General features: G+C 37.4%; 6 protein-coding genes and 1 long non-coding RNA gene across 9 annotated transcripts in view; 4 read left to right on the top strand and 3 right to left on the bottom strand.

The window, feature by feature from the left end:
- The window catches only part of LOC113677427 (beta-1-syntrophin), a 7,793-nt gene extending 6,662 nt beyond the window's left edge, over positions 1-1,131 (bottom strand). The window contains exon 1 of the mRNA XM_027194229.2: positions 312-1,131. Coding sequence (XP_027050030.2) covers positions 312-1,083 — 772 coding nt within the window. The 5' untranslated portion in view covers positions 1,084-1,131. The remainder of the gene's footprint in view (positions 1-311) is intronic.
- The window catches only part of LOC113677429 (putative tRNA N6-adenosine threonylcarbamoyltransferase), a 272,358-nt gene extending 271,196 nt beyond the window's left edge, over positions 1-1,162 (bottom strand). The window contains exon 1 of the mRNA XM_089199968.1: positions 1,120-1,162. The gene's annotated coding sequence lies outside the window, so the exon portion shown is untranslated. The remainder of the gene's footprint in view (positions 1-1,119) is intronic.
- Positions 1-6,872, top strand: part of LOC149047929 (collagen triple helix repeat-containing protein 1-like) — an 11,295-nt gene extending 4,423 nt beyond the window's left edge. Inside the window, exons 1-4 of one of the 3 annotated variants that reach the window (XM_089199970.1) lie at positions 4,020-4,150; positions 4,434-4,551; positions 5,740-6,012; positions 6,352-6,872. In XM_089199970.1, coding sequence (XP_089056096.1) covers positions 4,474-4,551; positions 5,740-6,012; positions 6,352-6,717 — 717 coding nt within the window. In that variant the 5' untranslated portion in view covers positions 4,020-4,150; positions 4,434-4,473 and the 3' untranslated portion in view covers positions 6,718-6,872. Of the gene's footprint in view, positions 1-4,019; positions 4,161-4,433; positions 4,552-5,739; positions 6,013-6,351 lie in introns of those variants that run through there. The other 2 variants (XM_089199969.1, XM_089199971.1) reach the window with 2 other exon arrangements.
- LOC149047930 (uncharacterized) lies at positions 1,799-3,625 on the bottom strand. The gene is made up of 4 exons (XM_089199987.1): positions 3,144-3,625; positions 2,937-3,051; positions 2,433-2,539; positions 1,799-2,347 (listed from the first exon to the last, which is right to left on the bottom strand). Exons 1-4 carry the CDS (start codon positions 3,401-3,403, stop codon positions 2,203-2,205), a joined length of 627 nt encoding a protein of 208 aa, XP_089056113.1. The 5' UTR covers positions 3,404-3,625; the 3' UTR covers positions 1,799-2,202.
- A 3,907-nt stretch (positions 6,873-10,779) lies between the features above and the next one.
- Positions 10,780-12,760, top strand: LOC149047928 (uncharacterized). The gene is made up of 5 exons (XM_089198895.1): positions 10,780-10,839; positions 11,094-11,313; positions 11,720-11,878; positions 12,127-12,205; positions 12,540-12,760. The coding sequence occupies exons 1-5, from the start codon at positions 10,780-10,782 to the stop codon at positions 12,676-12,678; spliced, it is 657 nt and encodes a 218-aa protein (XP_089055021.1). The 3' UTR covers positions 12,679-12,760.
- A 168-nt stretch (positions 12,761-12,928) lies between these two features.
- On the top strand, positions 12,929-14,448 carry LOC149047927 (uncharacterized). The gene is made up of 3 exons (XR_016184769.1): positions 12,929-13,061; positions 13,240-13,301; positions 13,709-14,448. It is a non-coding gene; the product is annotated as an uncharacterized LOC149047927 (long non-coding RNA).
- Positions 14,449-15,010: 562 nt separating this feature from the next.
- On the top strand, positions 15,011-20,116 carry LOC113677426 (uncharacterized). The gene is made up of 5 exons (XM_027194227.2): positions 15,011-15,195; positions 16,283-16,364; positions 16,626-16,822; positions 17,404-17,520; positions 18,589-20,116. The coding sequence occupies exons 1-5, from the start codon at positions 15,160-15,162 to the stop codon at positions 18,865-18,867; spliced, it is 711 nt and encodes a 236-aa protein (XP_027050028.2). The 5' UTR covers positions 15,011-15,159; the 3' UTR covers positions 18,868-20,116.
- Positions 20,117-20,535: the final 419 nt, after the last annotated feature.

Genomic DNA, 20,535 nt, shown 5'->3' with positions numbered 1-20,535 from the left:
TCATATAAACGTTGCACTTTAAACCGAAGTATTAAAACTTCGCATCTTTATCTTCTTCACGTGACAACCACAACTTGATTTACTATGAAAGAATGAAGATATGAAATATGAATTCGATAGCTTGAATAAATGTTCTTTATTTTTGTCTAAATCTGTGCATTAGTTCATTCACCCCGCCTGGAGTCGATAATTGCAGTGTTAAGTACCAAATCGGGCGAAGAAATAGAGACCATTGCTGAAAAACTTCTGATATTTTGCGCGAAAGGACACGCAACAATTGACGAAGAAGCAAAATGACATGATACGCATACCTGGTGCAATGAGCCGTGTTATATTTGTGTGGATGTCCGTGAACCATTGACTCGCCGACGAGGTGTCTTTCCCTCGCAGAATGCAGGCAGATCTGGCGTCCGGATTGTAAAGTTCGAAAGTTCTACCGTGATTTTCTATCTTGGGCGAAACATACTTTGTGACGAAGCATAACTTGAGAGGAATTTTCTTTACTTCGACACAATTTGGTTTGTTTTCCGGAGCTGCTTGTCCTTCGCCGTTCACGCTCCCATTCGCAACAGCATTAGCGTTCAGTTCCGCCGTACGATGAAAGTAAGGTGTAACTTCTTTCACATATTTCACAGTCAAATCGACCTCCTTCCCTGCACGTTTCAGCGCCCTTACAGCTTCGTCGTGGGTAGCATTTCGGAGGTCTTCTCCATTTACCGCCAAAATCGCGTCTCCTATGTATAAACTTTCCGTTTGATCCGCAGCTAATCCTTTGAAAATCTTCGAAATAAGTATAGGCATCTTGTTTTCCTTGCCACCTTTGATACTAATTCCTAAGCCGCCGACTTCTTGCTTTATGACTCGCACAGTTCGGATTTGATCCGCTATGGTTTGCGGTGGTTCTACATGGTCGTTTGCTTCTGGTGAACGGGGAGGGGAGCTCGGTGAAGGCGGCTGGCCATTAACTACAGGGTTATCTTCCACATTCAGAGTCAAAACATCGTCATCAAGTGTAGCCAACACTCGTTTCCATCCATCTTTGGTGAAAATTTCTAGCATTCCCGAGCGCGAAGTGGCCGCCATGTTTGGGCCTCACGTTACCCTTATGCTTGCCCTCGGGGGAGTTACTACATCACGGGCGACGAGCGGGGATAGAAAAAACGACCCAAATACGAGTGGTCAGCGGTGAAACAACTTTCATACTTCATATATAGATAGATCATTTGTAGTATCGGGAAACAATCGTGTTGTAAAGCCGAAGTGTAAACAGTTTACTTCGCTAAATAAAATGTTAAGCAATTCAAAAGTGTTGATTGTACATATATCTTTTACTGCTTTAATAAACAATGAAGGCATCGGTGGCATCCGAAAGGTACCAAGAAGAATTAAATATACGTTTTGTAGTTGCAGAAAACAATCGTGTTGTAAAGCCGAAATGTTACCAAGTTACACTTCGCTACTTAAAAAGTTAAGCAATTTTCCTCAAGCTTTAACTGGAACAATACTTTTAATGCTCTATAAACCAACGGAGGCATCGGGAAAGGCATTGGTGACACCTGGAAAGGCATCAAGAAGAATGATATTCACGTTATGTAACTTGTTGTGTGACGAAAAAAACGTATCTTGACTTGTTCATAGCATTAATCACAGTTGGCTTCCTTTTCACTTGAATTTTGTATCCACAGCCTAAGATGAGAAATTTAAAATTTCTATCGGCTGAAGTTCTTTTACTGCATATGATATCTATTCAATCGCCCCAAATTCACGTGGAAAAATGGCAAGTAGGAAAACACTGCGCTTCGAGAAACAGCCATGTTAAGGCTAATGTATTTACCATTCCTTAAATATTTACAATCAAGACCACTCGTTTAGGAGACCTTTTCTCAAAGGATCCACACGTGCAAATAATGCTGTTTTCTGTTCGAAATGTTTTTCTTCCTATTCAATTGAACAACTGACTTAGCGTTTAAGCCGAGAAAAAAAATCACAAAGTTTGAATTCTGGGATGTTGTCCACTGTTGGCTCCATCAAGTTACGATTCTGCACCATTGACGCTCGTGAAAATCTATCTTAATTGACTACCAAGGACTGTATTTCTTATCTTGCAAATTAAGGTCTGTACATGACATTAAGTTCATCATCTGGTTCGTTGTTATAGTCAGCTTTAAATTTAAACTCTACTGGTGCTGACAAGAAGCCACTCTAAGGGCAGGTGAAATGTTGCGTAAGCGTCTCCGTGAAAGGCACATCCAGACAACTTGCATGGAAAAACTGGTCGCAGCTATCGCAACCAAGCCAATCCTCTCCATCGTCGTCTTTGCAAATCTTACAGACCGCGGTATTTCTCCTATAATTGAACAAAAGATATGGGACGTCAAAGAGAGTGTTGCGGCGTTTAAGAAACAATGGTATTTGACACCATCAAAACTTACCAATCAAGGTCATCATAACACGAGCCAAATATGACAGACGTTATTCCTTCCCTTTCCATGTCCTTATCGTAACTTCCATTGATATCCAACCCCTCACACAAGCACCGTGTCGGAAACAGAATACTAGCATAGATATCAAATAGCGATTGTGAAATGTTTGTCTGGAAATTTTGTTATTCTTATGTCTGGAAGATTCGTATCTAGCCAATCAGCGTTCTTTTTAACTAAGGTGTCCCGCAAAGATAAGGAACAATTGCCTGTGATTTATTTAGCTTTCAGTCGAAGTAATCTTTTATATCAGTCGAGTCGAGGAGTTGTGACAGTTGTGAAACCTAGCGAGAATAGAAGAGGAGAAGAATAAAAATCTAGTGAAGACGAGACAGTGTGGGCTATCTTTACTAATTCCCCACAACCGAGCAAACTTAAAACAAACAAAGAGAAATTTAATACATTCGAAACCAGAAAGCAGTCCTATTAAAGTGAGCTTTAGCAAGTGATTATGCTACTCACAAGACATACAATCACACCACAGTTATAGCTATCGGTCTGTGTGTAATGTAGTGGTTCAACACATAGCCATGACTTGCAATTCCATCCCGTTTTGAGATCAGCAACGGCACTGCAGAGTCAAACAAAATATAAGTTACATAAGTATGTTTTGTCTGCATGCATCAAAATAAAAAGGAAAACATTGAGTTGAAAATATTTCACCTGATGTCATCGATCAGTTCTATCAGTTTGCTCTTAGGAACTGAGGTGCTCAAAATAGTGTGTACACGCCCATTCATGGGATCGAAATAATATCTGGTTCTGATGTTCTGATGTTCTTTCAAAAAGTCGATCTCTAAATCTCTTAACATTGTTGGCTTTTGGTCTTCATCCATGGTAAAATCTTCCAGGAAAAGCAAACTACAGTGCGAAAACCAAGTTCCTGCCAAATTTGATTGACATTTTTGACAACCGGAAATCATGATACTTTTTTTTCGTCACGCACGTCACGCAGCTAGCTACAAACCATATATATAATTATTCTTGGTGCCTTTCCAAATGCCACTGACTCCCTCTCCGAAGCCTCCATTGTTTATTAAAGCAGTAAAAGATATGAGTTCAATCAACACTTTTGAAAAATTGCTTAAACTGTGAAGTAAACTGTTAACATTTCGGCTTTACAACACGATTGTCTCTGGAACAACAAATTATATGTCTCTATATGAAGTATAAAAGCTGTTTCACCGCTGACCGCTCATATTTGGGTCGTTTTTTCTATCCCCGCTCGTCGCCCGTGATGTAGTAACTCCCTTGCCCTCGGACGTGTTGAGCGAAGAGTCTGGTAATGAGTCGCATGATATCGAAATCTGAAAAGAATCATGGATGGTGTTCGTAAAGAAATAAAGAGATAAATAAATATCAAAAAAGGCTTGTTTAAAGACCTTCGCGAGAGTGTGAGCGAAAGAACGAATAATCCAATTCATTTCAATAGATTCTTTTGAGTGCCTCTCATGTTTACAGCAAATATACATATTCATTTATTTTAATACAAAAATATGCCCTTTATGTGCACGATGCCTCAAGGTATTCTTGGCTTCAAGTGGAGAAACGTGTTTTAACGCGAGGCAATGAGGCTGTTACTACCTCTGTGTAAAGCCTTTTCCCCTTGTCTACAAGAGACTTTGGATCGAACACTTCTTGTCCTTTGACACAGCCAACATCATTTTCAAGTGAGAAAGGGTAATATTCATGAAACAGACAAACAATTATTGCTTACGCCTAGATTAAATACCGTTTTATTTACAACCAGGGCGGCTTTAATGATGTTTTTCTGTCGCTCATAACATAGCAAATAAAACGATTGGAAATTTTTAAAATCAACATATAGACCCTGTAGGCTTTCTACGGCTCCTTCGAAACAGCTTTGAACACTGGTGAAATATTTCTTCAACTGTTTTGATCTCATTTCAACACATAATCGTTCTTTGTTTCCTAATTGTTTTCTCTTTTCAGCTACTTTTGACTGAGCACATTTCAGTTGCCGAGAGAAATCATGAAAACAGCGAGTTTTACTATCATTTTGGTCACCGCCTGCATGGTTTCACAACTGGCACGTTCCGCCAACCAGTCAGTAAGTTTTTCGCCGGAAGCGAAAGAGTTCGATTCATTATAACTACATTTCATGAGAATACTTTCGAACTGAGATATCGAATGCTTTCTATGAATCTATCTGGCAACTAGGTTTCAGTTAATAAACCCTCTTCTATCGCAATTTGCGAATCATTGTCAATCATCATTTTCTAAAGTCCTTAACTATGGCGGGTCAATGGGGTGATGGCTTGTGCGTCTAACGCTTAAAATTTTGGCCATTCTAAAGCTAATCGCTAACCCCAAATCATGACAAAATGACACATGAAACATTTTAGAGAGAAAAATAATTCACACATAACATTTTGAACGACTTACGGTTAAAATTAGTCAATTTGTACGCCGTACGGATAAATATTTTGGCCGCTTTACGGCTAATGGTTAATCCTATTGAGACTCTCATGGAATGAGTCATTGGAAATTGAAATTCATAACAGGGAGAATATATGATGTATACCTAGAGTCCTAGCTTCTGTCAACGAAAGTTTCATTTTTCGTCACTTCTGCTTCATTTGAGGGGATATTTCTCAGGCCTACAAGCCCGAACCCGTGGGCCAAAAAAGTTCTTTTGTCCCAGTTGACGCCCTTTCTACAGATTAGCAACTTTAAAGTGAAAAAAAAATTAAAAGAAAAGAAAGCCGAAATTTGGCTGAAAATTTTCAGAACGTGATTCCCGAGATTTTTCTCCCTCGAAGTGGTAGAATGTGAGCGTTTTCATGTTGAGTAATTTTATGTGAACCTTTCAAAAACCAATATTTGGATAAAGAGTTTCAATGACATGGCGCAAAGTAAGTCAAAATTCGTCGGTTTTCTTGTTGGGCCCACCAAGGCGAATATATGTGTACATTTGTTTGAATAAATGTTAAGTTTCATAGAATCAATTATCCCCATCAGACATTAAGCTTAAACAATTCAACAAAAGTCAAAAGTTTCGCATCAAAATTTCGTTAATAACGCATAAAAAGCAAAATGGATACCCGAAATTGGCATTCGTGCTGAAATATCATTTAACGCATCTGTAGGTGAGCAAAATACAATACAATGCAGTTTCTGGTTATGAAAGAAAAGGGGAGTCTTTATAAGTTTCTTACGTTACGTATCTAAGTCTTCTTATGTCGAGCTTATTTAAAAATGTTTTCTCCAAATTTCATCCAGTTATCTTATTTTTAAGGCCAAGTCTCCAAGCTGTCCCTCCACTGGCTGTAGTGGCGTCCCTGGTGTCCCTGGGGTTCCAGGGCTCAATGGGAGAGATGGTAGAGATGGGGCTAAGGGAGAAAAAGGACCTGAGGGAGTACCAGGAAAGATGGGCCCTAAGGGTCCTGCGGGTATTAAAGGCGAGCCAGGTACCAAAGGGGAACCCAGTGCCCAGGTCTCTGGTCAGAAAAACTGGAAACAGTGCGCATGGAAAAATATTAATAGTGGGAAAAACTATGGACTAATAAAGGTTAAGAAAAAAACTAATTTCACGTTGATTATTCTTTCAGCATGAAAGCAGCTGCAGAAGCAAGTCAGACCTCAATGACTTTATCATTTTGTGGACAGTGAGATGAAGCGTTTACAGTCAGTGTTTTGAGTGTTCCAGAAGTGTTTAACCGATATGTTTAAAGCTAAAAAACTAAAAAGCGTTCGAAATCTGCCTGTCGCCATATGGTGTTCCATAAACTTATTCAGGAGTAAACAACTTACTGAAAAAAATCAAGAATAAAGCATTTCTATCCTATCTTTTGATCGATCATTTATTTAGCAACTAATTAATTATTCTTATTTTCATCTATTTTTCCAGGACTGCTCTTTTGTTAAGCAGTATTCTGCTACGGCCTTGAAAGTCGAGTACAATGGTGATTTCAGAACAGCCTTTTGCTTGGATTGCTGTAAGCGCTGGTACTTTACTTTCAATGGTGTGGAATGCAAAGGTCCCCTCGCCATCGATGGTATCCATCATATTCATGTGCACCACGGTAAAACAGACTACAACGTTCACAAAGTAACACAGATTGCAGGCTATTGTCTGGGAATTCCTAAAGGAACCGTGAAAGTCGGAATCAACGTTGGAGACTGTGTGGGGAAGAAATCAGGATCTTCTGCTGCCACCGGGTGGCTTTCTGTCACTCGTATTATGATCGAGGAAGTCCCTCCACCACAGAAGTAGCTGAAGGATTAGACAACATCAAAACGGAGACAACGCCTTGGAGAGATTAGATACAATAGTTTAGTTTGGATGACGTTTAATGGCTTTTGGTGTAATCGGGTGAAGGAAATAACTGCTTCATTGGGAATTTGGGAATAAAAATGTTTCCCAAAGCACGAGTCGTTTTGCTTGATTTTCCAACTGTGCTGCTAGGGTTATTCCAAGTGATTTCGTTTCTTTAACACGCCACTTTTATGATGGATCGTTGCTTCCTCCAATTTTTCATTAAAAAAAAGGTTTATTTGATGAAAATGACACAAAATAAGTCCCCTCATTACTCAACAAGTCAGGGAAATTTTTTGTGGAACCCAAATATTTGTGATTGAGTTGTGATCTGCATAAAGATTCATCTTCTGCGACGAGTTCAAATGTCTTATAGCCTTTTATTGCAGACAATCACCTCTCCGAAGACCCGATTTCATATCAGAGTAAAAGTAAGTGATTTAGTTTCCGGTTTCCGAAGTCAAAGCTCAAGTCCAAACCCCCCCCCCCCCACCCCCATAAAATATTTGGTGACTGCTCTGACGACTGAGTTCGAAGAACGCTTATCTCAAATAATTGGTGCTTAGACTCCATCCGCAATTGTCATAGGCCATTTTGAATTGTGCTTTCGGTCCCAGACACCCGTTCCCAGTTTTCCTTCTCGCTTCCAAATTTCTCGTTCCCCCCGGTTCCCTATTCCCCGTTCTCCTTTCCTGATTTAAGTAACGTCCGTTTGAAGATTTAGTGACAATGACTTTGCTTAGCTATAATAACAACAGCAGTTAAACTAGGTCGTCGTCTTAATTTTTTTGTGGCAAGCTTTTAATACCTTTTTTAAATGCCTCCGTAAACCTAAAAGGATAATATTGCAAAAGTTAATCAGGCGTCATTCAAACTATAACTGATTTAGTTCACTCAGAAAAAAAAATTAACAAATGAGCGCTCTATTTGTTACAATATTCCTACTGTTCTCACTCAGTCACGTTATCATTAGTATAATTGGTTTCAGTCTCCAGTGGTGTTTAGGTGCGCCCATAATCCTCTCCACACACGGAGTGAATCGCGGGTGCACCGAAAACCCACCGTTGGAGACGGAAACTGAGCCTACGCCGCAATCATTTTAGCTAACTTAAAGAAAATTTATGACAAATAAAATTTTCCACCTTTATCAAACGAGAAAATGTGAATAAATCTTAGAGAACGATTAACTATGAAAAATACTTCAACTTTCTGAGCATAATTAACTTTAATAGTTTCTCCCTTTTCTCAATGAATAATAAAATGTTACCATCTTGAAAAATCTGAATAGGGAATCAAGTTTTTTAAGAAATCAATATTAAATTTAAAGTTGTATGTAAATAAGTCAATAAATCATTGATTAAGCTTTTCACTGGAGGTTCGGTACCATTCTTAATCTGATTTTGAAGTTTTCCTTGTTTCACCAGGAAAACCTGTTACAAAGAATCCGAAAATAACCAAAGATTTACCTTTCAAAAACAAACTTCTTAATGACCCCATTTTCTCGGTCTGTACTTTGAGTTACGGACCGAATTCTTTTCCCAAGTGGTTCAATGGCCCAAGCACGAAGGATGTTTATGATATCTCCGGGTTCAAATAGAGAGGAAAGATTACACTTCAAACAAACTTTTGAAATTGGTAGGCTGTAAAGCAAAAATTCAGCCCACTAAATTGACCAATCATAACGCATGTAAAAACTGAGAGAAATAATAATGCGACCTCTTGTACAATTTTCTAAAATTTTGGCCTCTCAACATTGTTCTTTCTTAATCAGGCTTGAATGAAAAACGTTCATCGCAGGAGATCCAGGATGTACTCATGTTGCATTCCCAACTTTCTTTTGTGATAAAAATCCAAGATGGCGGATGATTACTCCGGCACTCCTTCCTTGCAGCTTTATCCCTAGCCCTTTGGGTACCCCTCCCTCAATATCCTCTGTGTGATTGGTAATTTATTCGGTTTTTACCAGTGATGAAGGGTATGGTGCATTATAACTTACTATTCAAAATGCATTAATTTCGTTATTTGTTTACCTGTTAATTCAGCAAACTCTTTAGCGTCACCGACAAACTTCAAATTCTCTGTGACTCGCACACTATGACAAAAATTCCAGAATGAAAGTCTCTGCCTCATCGCTCCATAAAATACTGTAGACGTGTACTGCTTTTAAGTCAACCTCTTCACCGCTAATGGATTCTTAGTTCCAATTTAAAGTTAGCGATTAACAAATGGCACCAACAGCTGTGATAATCGACGAAGTCCCTCCACCACAGAAGTAGCTGAAGGATTACACAGAATCCAAACGGAGAAAACGCCTGAGAAAGATTAGCTATTTTCATTTAATTTGGGTAACACTAAATAGCTTATGTTGTAATAAGGTGAAGAAAATGACTGCTTCTATGTTCCACCTCAGTTTGCAATCTGGGCGCGACTAGGCCTTGAAGAATCGTGTTGTTGTCCTTTGAACACTGATCATACTCAAGGACGTGAATATTTTTTTAACTTCATTGGACCTAACGCACTATCGATACACGAACCCCAAAATGCAGCATGATTCATATAATTTCCAGATTCTGTATTTTATTTTATTGCTGAGACCCCATGATTTTACGGAAAGCGACGACATATTGTTCTGTCGAGAAAATACCTTCACCATCATGAAACTTTAAAAATAATGTCATTGGTAATCCTTTTTAATCCCTTTCGCTCTCAAACATGCTTGTCATAACCTAGTCTGTGTTTAAGATGACTTGGTTTATCTTCGTCAGAGCGAATAGAAACATTTTATTTTCTCTGACGAGGGGCTAAAGCTCGAAAGATCAGCTTCAGAAACTCTTCACGGTGGCTAATTTACCAACATCAACTCAGTTGATAAATCAAACTATCGTATTAAACTCTCACACTGACACAGCAACACAGTTTCTTTAGAAAATAAGTCCCTTTTATTCTATGTTTCAGTCTTTTTAAGCCGAGTGATCCTCTGGAGTCTTCTGAAAGTTGGCAGTGGTTCTTATGGTTTTCATAATTAGCGACTCAAAATACAGTAGCTAGATCACAGCCGAAATTAATTTACCGTTTTGGGTCGGCGCCAGAATGAGGCTGTCGTATTTTGCCCTCATTAACTGTTCCAGACCCTTCCTTGAAAATGATTTTTGGACCGCTTCCAAAAATCATGGGAGTAGGGTTTGTGATAGCGATTAACGACAGCGAATTTTGTCTACGTTCGTCTCCTTAAGTAGCAAATATTGTAAAAAAAATTCAATTTCCTCGCTCAAAATCAAGGAATGATATGGGAATCAGTCGTACTCAGTCAAAGAAAACAGCTGTGAACAAATGAAGTAATGCATGCAATAAGAATTTTAATCGAAAGGGTTCTGCAGCTTAAGATAATAATTGCAAGGGCACTCTTAAGACCTCCGCCTAATTTAGTTCCACAATAAACCTTCTCCGACATGGGCATGTTTGTTTATGCTACGCAGCTACTCCTGTGGGGGAGGAACCTTCTCGATCATAAGAGCAGTAATGAAATTAACACCATCAATTACGAGTGGACCATTGCAATCTGCACCACTGACAGTGACGTACCAGCGCTTACAGGGATGCAGGCAGCAGCAAATGCTAAAATCACGATTTTTTTCCACGTTTATTTTTGTCAAAAGAGGCAGAAGCGCAACCCAACAAAAAGATATCTCAAACGCTTCGGTTCCTTTTTACATTTTCGTTTCTAGGTTACTCACTCTCAAACTTTTTTGCGCCACTCTCAACCAATTAGAAAGAAAATCAAAACAAATCATTACTGGTGCACTCGAGGCGCAGCTGTTTACTACGCAATAAGTTATAAATTTTTCAACCAATCAGTTTTCTGTTCGAGCCACTGGCACGTGCGCGCGCTCTAACGTCATAAAGGAGTTGTACAGCTTCATTGCGAGATTTACAAAGGAACTTTGAATCCAAGAGTTATTTCAATTTTCAAGTTCATCTGGGTTGTACGTATTTTTTACCTCTTTGTGAGTTAACTTAAAAATGGGATGCGCATTTAGCCGCAATAACTGCCGTGTTCCAAGAGCCTTCAGAAGGAAGAAGGTGGGTTTTTTTTTGTAGAGCGGGCGAATATTTGTTGACGTTTGAAGAACTCTCGGTTACAGATAAACTGATAAATGGATCGGTAGAGAGTTTGTTTTCGTGTCATTACCTTATAGTTCGGGTTCAGAATTGGTGATAGGCTTGCTTGCAATTTGCGAACGTTACGACTATCATATTTTGATGTTTCTCGTTAGCGGGACTTAATTTTTGTAAAACGCCCTTAACTTTGACTGTTTTTTTATTCTATTATCCAGATGGGCAAGAGCCAAAAGTATGTTGTTTCGTCTCTGCTAGACGGTCAAAGCAAAGATAATAAGCCCCATACTTCTAGCAGCAGCTCTGCTTCACCCAGGGTGTGGTCAGATACACAGAAGATCTACACCGCAGAATGGTACGCCCCTGATGTGGCGCTTAGTACGTTGATATGGCTGATGGGTGCCAAAGACCATCTTGAGGACAGTGTTCCTGAACTAGGTGCGTTTTGTATAATTTTCATTTCATGTCGAAAGTAATCCAGAACTATATTAGTTTTGTTTCGCTTCGCTCTGTGATTGGTCCAAAAAACTGGGGCCACTCTTTCAAGACTTCTCTCCACCAACCAATTCAAAAGCGGAAAAAGTTATGACTTGGTTGCGCGCGTTTTCCCGCGCTTGAATCACTTGCCTTTTTCCCTTTTATTTCTTACTGGCTCCTGGTGATATTTCCCTTTACTTGATTGGCTGTTGTGATTATTTTAGTTTCAGTCTTACTATTGACACTCTATCAGAAAGCGCCCTAGTTTCGAATTCTTGATCGCTTTGTATAAAGCTGCAGTTAGTAATAAATATTGTTGAAATGTTGATTATCATCGGGTTATTTATTCTTTCTTTTTCTGTCTCAGCTACCTACAACAAGCGAGTGGAAAACAACCAGGAAGTTGTAAGAAGGGTCGGTAAAGATACCGAAGATCTAGAAGAGAAATGTGATGTAAAGAAGGAAGGCGAACGAGAAAATAATACAATTCTGGAGAAGGAACTTCTATCCTGTCTTCACTATGAAGGTATATTAAAAAAATGTTTTTAAAGGTCCATCCTGTCTTCATTATAAAGGTATATTAAAAAAATGTTTTTAAAGGACCTTTTCAAGAGGCGGGCACCCTGTACTAAAGAGCATTAAAAGAAAAAGCAAGGGTTTCTGAGGAAACCGCAAAGTAAAAGTATTGCACCAAATTTTTTTGTGTGTGTTAAAGCGGTTATGTATCGAACTTAGACAGGGAAAATAGTTTCAATGTTTATCGCTTTTTTCCAGGCTTTCATACGAAAGGTTTTCATTGGTTTACATTGTACAGCTCCGTTCTGAGTGAGACTATTGACGGCATGAGCCTCAAGTAAGTGTTGGTGTCATTCAAAGGTACATTGATATCAAGAAAGATGATCAATTTGAAAGAAAAGTACGAAACTGGGTGGGTGTGTGTCGGAGGGGGGGGGGGGGTTGGCCTGCACAAAATGTAATATTACATCTGTAAAGGAAGGAAAAGCGGTATTAATTGGATAAAAGTTCTGATTCAGAGGTTTACTTTCATTGGTGGGGTTATTTCTAAAAACGTTGTCAGTGGTTTGCCACAAATCACAGTATCGGGTCCAAAGTCTTTCTTTTAAAACATTTCCAGTTAGACTGTGGTGTCATTTTATTTTTGTTTTCCTTCCCTGTTGTAAATACAGTTGCATCCCTGATGCTATTGCCTCAGTGCTCAAAGGTTCTAGCGAGCCACTCATAATTGTATACAAGAATTCAGACAACAGCACGACATACCTGTCCGACTGGAGCGGAGAAATCCTGGACAGGATTTGCAGTCAGTGAGTTTTGAGACAGTCTTGTTTCTTGTGACAATGATGTGCTCAAATTTTGTAAGATCGAGTTTTGTTTTAAACTATATGTGAACGGAACTTTTCCGTAAAGGTACCTTAGACTCTTGTTAGGAACGATCCCTTCCTGGCATCGATAATAAGTGGCAAGGTTTCCGCCATAGATACTCGAAAAGAAAAGTACCAAATTAAAATATAATAATTGCGCGTCTTTCTTCCTTCTAAATATTCTTAAAACTTATCAGTTTCCAGGAATAACATCACTAATGCCGTTTGGGTTTTTGATAGCTTTGAAAATCAAGTCCTCCGTATTATTCTGTGTAAGCCTTCATGGTTCGCACAGACGGAAGTTAAGGAGAAGAGAGAGAAATTCTTTAGGTAAGCAAAAACCAATTTCCATTTATTGTACTATCACAGCTGTTAATGCCATTTGTTAATCGCTAAGGTGAAAACTGAGAATCCATTTGTGGTAAAGAAATTGATTTAAAAGCATTACAAGTGCACTTTATTTTATGGAATGAGGAAGCAGATGTTTACTCTTGAATGTGTCTTACAGTCTGCGCGTCACAGAGAAGTTGAATTTTGCCAATGATGCTAAAGAGTTTGCCAAATTAACAGGTAAACAAATAATATATTTTTTATAAATTATTTTAAATATTGAGATATATTGCACGGTGAATTAGCACCACACCCTTCATCACTGGTAAAAAATCAAATACTGAGTAAAGTAACAATCAAACGGAGGACTCTGAGGGGGGTACTCTAAGGGTTAGGGATAAGACTGCTAGGTAGGATTGAGTGATCATCCGCCATCTTGGATCACAGAAGAATGAAGGGAGTGAAACTTGGGAACTTCCTGGATCTCTTAACTATGAAAGTTTTTAATTAATATCTGATAAACCAGATTTGAAAAAAAATAAAATAAGTTCGTGAGTAACCTGAAGTGCAGACTGAGATAATGAAGTTCGTAAGAAATTTATTACCAAAAAGTTAATCGTAGCTTATTTCCTTATTCTCTGTGACAGGTTTCCCGTGTGAAACAAGGAAAACATTACAGTCATACTGAGAATCATACCAAATTTCCAGTGACAAGATTTACGGATTATGTATTCACTTATTTACCTTGTAAATTAAATTCAATATCGATTTCCTATAAGTCCTTATTCAGGTTTACGATGTAAGCATTATATTATTCATAGAGTAACAAGTAACAAGTAACAAGCTATCAGTGTTCATCAGTTTCCCATAAGTTAGCCAAGTAGAGTACAGTGTAGGCTCAGTCTCCTTCTCAGTCTTCAACGGTGGGTTTTCGGTGCTCCCACGATTCTCTCCGAGTGTGGTAGGATTGCGGACTCACTAAAGCACCCACGTCTGTAGACTAAGCCTAATGATACTGGTGATAACATGATTGAGTATAGGAACGGTTGGGATAACCAAATGAAGTGAGTAGTAATGTCCGGTTAATTAGGCAGGTTTCCATGCCTTCCGTATCTAAATAGTATTTCTGAACCTGATACATCAACTAATTGCTGAAGATTAAGTTGCATGTTTATTAAAGGATTGAATATCCTGGAAATCTACGTTCTTTTATAACACACAAATAGTGTTATTTTCGAATCAAATTGGGTCAGGTTAGATTCACCATCTCCTACCAACCGGGGAAAGCTTAACTGATAAAATCCCAGAAAAACTCTCTCTCTCTGTGAAGAATCTTTTTCCTAGCAAACCATGAACATTGTGATTAATAAAGTATTTATTCGCTATATTTTATCGTGTGGACCACGTATTTTTACGACCAGTGTCCTAGCAAATTTGGGCCCCCTAACTCATTATCACAAGCGGATTTGGAGCCGATCCACTTTCTCGGCGGATTCGGATCCCGGTCAAAACCCCTGTCAGAAATGGGCCTTCGTTTATTTTGACTCATTTCCTGTAAAATAAAAGCGCACAGCGTAATCAAATTATTTTATACTGTGAGTGAAGTTGCCAAATATTTTTTTAGAAAAGATACAAACTTTTATCTTAGTTTACTAGTTGTTTTAAAAATGGAAATGACGTATCTTTTCCTGGGTTTGCGGAAGCATTTTAAAACAAAATATACATTATTAGAATAGCCTGTACAGAAAAATTTTAGACGATAACCTCGTATAGCGAACGTTATTATTACAGTTAAAAAATTTAGAAATGTGTTACTTAATCTTCACACAACATAAATCACTGTTTCTGAGTGTTTTATCCCAACCTCTCTCCCCCTAGTTTCATCTGTCATTTTCCCGCCATTGCGCAAAACTCATAATGACGTTGGAAGACTCGGTTCTAACGCTTACCAGACCCCCACGACCGCGTGATACATTCTGATACACGAATCTGTTTTGTTTCACGAAATTTTGTTTTCATATTTTGATCTTCTTTTCCTTTCGCGTGAGTTTCGCGTAATACTGTTTTAAAGCAGTTTTATTTTACCTTAAGTTTCGCTATGGTGGTAAAACGATGCCCAAACTGCGATCAGACGGTAAGTTCAAAATGTAAGTTGTAATATTTATGACATTTAGGCAACGCGGTGATTTTAATCGCAATTTTCTCGTTTAAAATTCAAACGTTAATTGCCATAAATGCCTTTTAATAAACTTGAGGGAGAAATAACATATAATTAATTGATCGTTTCTTGAATTTTCCTTTTTACGGCTGATTTGGACTTTTAATCATGGAATCGCATATATCAATTAATTTGGTGCCACTCGAAAACCTCGATGTTTCATAAAATTGGCTTACCCAAGCAATTTACTCAGTTACATTCAAGCACATCGTTTGTTTGAAATTTTTTGTCGGAAATGTATTTTAGATTCGAACATTTCCAAAATAAAAAAAATTCGCTTTGTGTCTAATCTAGATCTTAAGCTATGATTAGATATTATTTGTATCAATATTGGAATACTAAGCGAAGTCTTATATTAAAGTACTTCAAATGTTGAAGATTTATCGGGTTGTAGAAGATAAAAGAATAATTTGTCAAGTCAGATCTCTTAAGGGAACGTTCTTACATTTTTTGGACGGTAAATTATATTTTTAAAGTTGTAATTATTTTTCTGTGTCAGTTCAATCATTCTTAATTAGCAGGAAAACTAGTGACAGCACTGAATATTACAACGATGATCCATATGAATTCATTTTATGGTGACTGGTAAAGACTTTGTAACTTCCCAAAGGCATTGATGACTCTGAGATTGAAGTTGAAAAGTTTGAAAGATCCACCTCCCCTAAAGTTACAGAGTTCTAGACAGTATTTAGTTGATAATTAAGTCAAAAGGGTATATGATGCTGTTTATAGTTGTAAAAAATATTGCTATAAGGCCTGTAGAACTCCTCAAAAGACTTTAAACTGAGTAGAATTTATTTTCAATCTGAGCTGTTGAGATTTTAACTCCTCTTGTCATAGTAGCAAATTAAACAATTTTTGTAGTGCTCAAATTTTCAATTATTACAATTTTTGCAAAACATCAGTTATTTGGTTTCTCTGTTATTGATAAATGTTGATTATGGTAAAAATTTAGAAACCACTAAAGTGTTGATAGCTTTCCTCATGTGTTTTGCTTCATCAGCTCCCTGTGGCATGCAAATCATGTCCATGTGGCCACATTTTTATCAGCCGAAAACTGCATCAAGCTCAAGTCAAAAAAGAAGGTTAAAATGAATTTTATTTGTCTCCTAGTTCTCAATGTTTAATTTATCTCCTATTTTTTTTTTAACTCTTTCACCTAAAGAAGTAAGCAATACATAATTTCTCCTTGTACCATCATCATTTGATCCAACACCCAACTCTCAGAGCAGAATTTATAGGAAAGGTATGACAGACAGTAAGGAGAATTTTGTTTTGGGAATTAAAGTATTAATTAAGATAAAGGTTTCTTTGAAAACATTAAATGTATTTTAATGGTTTTACAGGAGAGAATGTGAATGTTCTAGAACGTGACAAAAGACTCCGTCCTGAGAGGCCTAAGAAGGAAAATCCAGATTTTGATTATGAATTCCCTGAAAATCTTGTTTGGGTCAACAAAGACCAGATGCCTCTTCCTTTAACTCAGAAAGATACTGTCAGAATTGAGAAATTACACGAGAAACAGATATCACAGATATCACAGGTATGAGACATAACTGTTTCCATCCTTAACTTCTGCATTGCCAATCAGTACAAGTTCATGTTTCACTTGATAAAAATCACATTTCTGTCTTGAATCTTTCCCTTTTGTTGTTTGCTTTCTGGAAACATGAAAAAACATGGTTTTTTTTTTTGGCAATGCAAGAACTGCTATTTTGGATGTGTTCATACTGTTTTGCATAAGAACTTTGGGAGTTATAAGTTGGTATGGTGGTCATTTTAGGTTGAACCTTGGCATAATCATTCTGCTGACTGCTCTATTGCCAAAGAATATTTTTATCTCGCAGAGCTCCTCACCACCCAAGAGCATAAATTTGGTAGTTTATCTGCATTGGAGTGTTATCACAGTCCAGGGGGTGTGGGTAGCAATGCTCTTTGTGTCACTTGATGGGAAAGAAAATTGGACAAGCTGTGGCAGGCCCTGGTGGGCCATACCATTGTGAGCTCAGAGGAACTTTTCTTCAGCATCATTACTTTAATGGGAATACTTTGTTGTATGTAGTGTTTGTCAAAGAACAAATTAAACATGCAATAAATTAAATGTAATTGTGTTTTGGTTTGTAGCTTCCTCAAAGTATTGATGGTGTGGTTCTTCCCAAAAAGAGAGGTCGGCCAAAAGGATCAAAGAACAAAGTTAAGACTGACTCTGTTACAGGGGAAGTTATTCATCCACAACCACAGGTAGATATTTTGTGCTGACAGTAACTCTTGAAGGTTCATTTAATTCTCAACACCCTTGGATCAGTATCCATATTCTCCAATCTCTCCTCTTTACAGAGGTACTGAGAAAGAGAATTCATATTTGAAACAGTCAAGGCTTCTCAGGATAGTAATCATTTCCTGTATTCTTATGATCTGCTGAATGATTCAGCAGTGTAACTGTAAGGAAAAATGAGATGTTGTATAAAAGGTGAAAGGGGATGAAAAGAAAGATAACTCCCAACTCAGGAATATTGTTTTATAAAACTTTAAATTCTCAAGGCTAAAATGATGTCCACAAATGGTTAGAAAAGCTACTCTTCTTGAATATTAGGATTGTCAACTGTAGTTCACTTAGATTCTTCACAGTTATGATTACCCAGGGACATTAACCCTTTAACTCATTTTAACTCATATGAGTAACCAAGACACCATTTCTCCTTACAATATTGATACAATGTCAAGCAGACAAGTGATGAGAATAAATGAAATATGGACAAGGGGATTATTAGTTGATCCAATACCACATTCTTCAAACTAACATCATGAGAATTGTATGTTAGACAGCTAGAGGAATTGGTGAATGGGTCAAAGAACCCAGGTGCAATATAGCAAAAATATAGGGCTGGTGCAAAACTTCTGGTGTTATATGGTGTAGCTTTGGGCTCAGATTGTGAAGGAACAGATAACAGCTGCTCAAGAGGCATGACTACATGGTGACATCTACTCTTGCTCTGTTTGACCCTCCAGCTTGAAAACCCTGGTGTGGAGTGGGTATCAGTCCATCTAACTGTTGTGTGCTTGGTTGCCAAGCCTTTGAACAGGAGTGAGGCTAAGGGTGACCTTGTTATGATACAAACATTTTTGTTTTTCAAATGTAAATTACTTTGTTATCATGCTAACTAGATACTGGTCTCTATCACAACAAGGTCACCTTCAGCTTTGCTCTAGATCAAAGATGTGGCAACTAGGTACACAACTGTAAAATGACGTAGTGATATTACAGACTGACATAAATGTCTTATTGAACAAAACTCTTTCTCTTTGCAGCCAGTTCAGCTTGACGAAGATGGCATGCCAATAAAACGAAAGAGAGGTCGTCCAAAAGGCTCCAAAAATAAGCCAAAACCACAATCCCTTTTATCCCCAAACAAGTCAGTTAAGAATGGAAATGATGATGGTGAAGATCAGACATCCAGTGGATCTGATAACAAAGAACCTGTGGACGTCATGCCACAGATTTCTCGTGAAAAAGCTGAGATGTACTCCCTAATTTTGAGTGACATCAACCAAAAAATGATGTCACAGTCATGCATGAAGTATGTGTAATATAGAGATGGATGTTGTGGTTGAAATGATTTCAATATCAAAATTATTTCAATTTAGGTGAGAGAGTAGGAGAAGTTATGAGTGCATGGAGTGCAAAGTAAATGATTTGGTATAATTCCCTCTTAATTGTCTAATGCACAATTTGGCTGCTAAATGCACATTATTGATTGTATCAGTAACAAATTTTGCAGAGAAAAGTTTGAATAACCCTGCTCATTAGTAACATTTTAGGATGTGGTTTCTTTGATTTCTTTTGCTGATACCAGAAAAACAGGAAAAAAAAACTTCTAACTCACAGGCAGTTGTATTTGATGATTTTGATGATTGAATGTGTCATTACGCATTAATAACATGATATTCAGACATGCAGTTGACCAATGAAAGCCATTTATTCTAGATATGATTATGAGTATAACTTATAAATGAAAGATATTGCTTGTTCCAGATCAGTTACCTTAATCATAATCATCACTAAAGGGTAAAAGTGGAATATGTCAGTCAGTGAAAATGAAATCATTTTGACCACAAATTCATTTTGCAGTACAGCAGGCATGTGAAGTCCCGCTACCAGCAGTATAGTATTTATTATTAAAATTAAATTTAGGTATGAAATAAGCTTACATTGGCACAGTTCAAGCTTATATGTATATAGTTTTTGCTTTACAAATGAGGCTAGATTCAAGTTCGAACTATAAATCAGTTGATGGACGAAGATGGTCTTGTGGACTGCAGATATGATCAACGATTCCTCATTTTTGTGAATCAAACTGATCCAAGATTGAAACAACTTCATAATTTTGTCAGTTTACAACAAAACAAAATGTGTGTTGGTAAATATTTAGTGGAGATTGTATATGAAGGCAGGTCCTTCACATTTTGCTTTGAAATCTTCCAACTGAACAATAGTAAGTACTTAACTGTAAGTCAAAGTTGCTATTGTCAATTAATTGCTTTTATTAATGATATAAATTGTGGTAATTTTTATGATCTTTGTATTTAGATACAATCAACAAATGAATGTATTTTTAAAACTATTAATAATAGTAAACTTTACAAGCATATTTTCCTTGCTACTGCATAATATAATTTTGTAACTTGTAAATAGCCACTTTACCAGGTTTGTAATACTTCATAGGCCTAATTGTAGGTTTTCTGATAAGAATGTTTGGAAGAAAGATGATTATTTTTGTCTTTTATGCTAGATTTCCTATTGTATATAAAAGTAATAAAAATTAGTTTTCTTGTCAGACATTGCTTGTTCCGGATCAGTTACTTTAATCATAACTAAAAGGTTAAAAATGGAAAGTGTCAGTCAATGAAGTTGAAATCATTTTGATCAAAAATTCATTTTGCAGTACATTAGGCAAGAAAAGATAACAATTATTTTTGTCTTTTAGGCTTATATTTCTTGTTATATATAAAAGTAGTAAAAATTAGTTTTGTTGTTCAAGGGTTATAGAAATGAAGCAGTAAATAGCTTGAGCCAGTCAGTGGCAGTTGTTGTCCATGTGTTGTGAATATGAAGGTCAAGGATATCCTGTAAAAGATTGTAAAGTGTGATGATGATGATGACTGATGTTTCAAAATCCCAGACAAAAAGCCACTTGTAAGTAAAAGGCAAAATTGATTGAATGGATGGCAACTGTTCAGGTCATTGTTCAGGTCAAT

The sequence above is a fragment of the Pocillopora damicornis genome, chromosome 3 (assembly GCF_964200805.1).
Source record: "Pocillopora damicornis chromosome 3, jaPocDami1.2, whole genome shotgun sequence".
NCBI lineage: Eukaryota > Metazoa > Cnidaria > Anthozoa > Scleractinia > Pocilloporidae > Pocillopora > Pocillopora damicornis.
Note: the sequence above shows the minus strand (reverse complement) of the source record. Positions and strands in the feature narration are given on the sequence as shown.

Excerpts from the sequence above, each read along its gene's own strand:
- LOC149047930 (XM_089199987.1), bottom strand. The coding sequence starts at position 3,403 with ATGATTTCCGGTTGTCAAAAATGTCAATCAAATTTGGCAGGAACTTGG. Across the intron at positions 3,052-3,143 it reads GAACTGATCGATGACATCAG|TGCCGTTGCTGATCTCAAAA; the intron begins GTGAAATATTTT and ends TTGACTCTGCAG. Across the intron at positions 2,540-2,936 it reads TGATTGTATGTCTTGTGAGT|CGGTGCTTGTGTGAGGGGTT; the intron begins AGCATAATCACT and ends CTGTTTCCGACA.
- LOC149047928 (XM_089198895.1), top strand. The coding sequence starts at position 10,780 with ATGGGATGCGCATTTAGCCGCAATAACTGCCGTGTTCCAAGAGCCTTC. Across the intron at positions 11,314-11,719 it reads GGACAGTGTTCCTGAACTAG|CTACCTACAACAAGCGAGTG; the intron begins GTGCGTTTTGTA and ends TTTCTGTCTCAG. Across the intron at positions 12,206-12,539 it reads ATTGACGGCATGAGCCTCAA|TTGCATCCCTGATGCTATTG; the intron begins GTAAGTGTTGGT and ends TTGTAAATACAG.
- LOC113677426 (XM_027194227.2), top strand. The coding sequence starts at position 15,160 with ATGGTGGTAAAACGATGCCCAAACTGCGATCAGACG. Across the intron at positions 15,196-16,282 it reads GCCCAAACTGCGATCAGACG|CTCCCTGTGGCATGCAAATC; the intron begins GTAAGTTCAAAA and ends TTGCTTCATCAG. Across the intron at positions 16,365-16,625 it reads AGCTCAAGTCAAAAAAGAAG|GAGAGAATGTGAATGTTCTA; the intron begins GTTAAAATGAAT and ends ATGGTTTTACAG.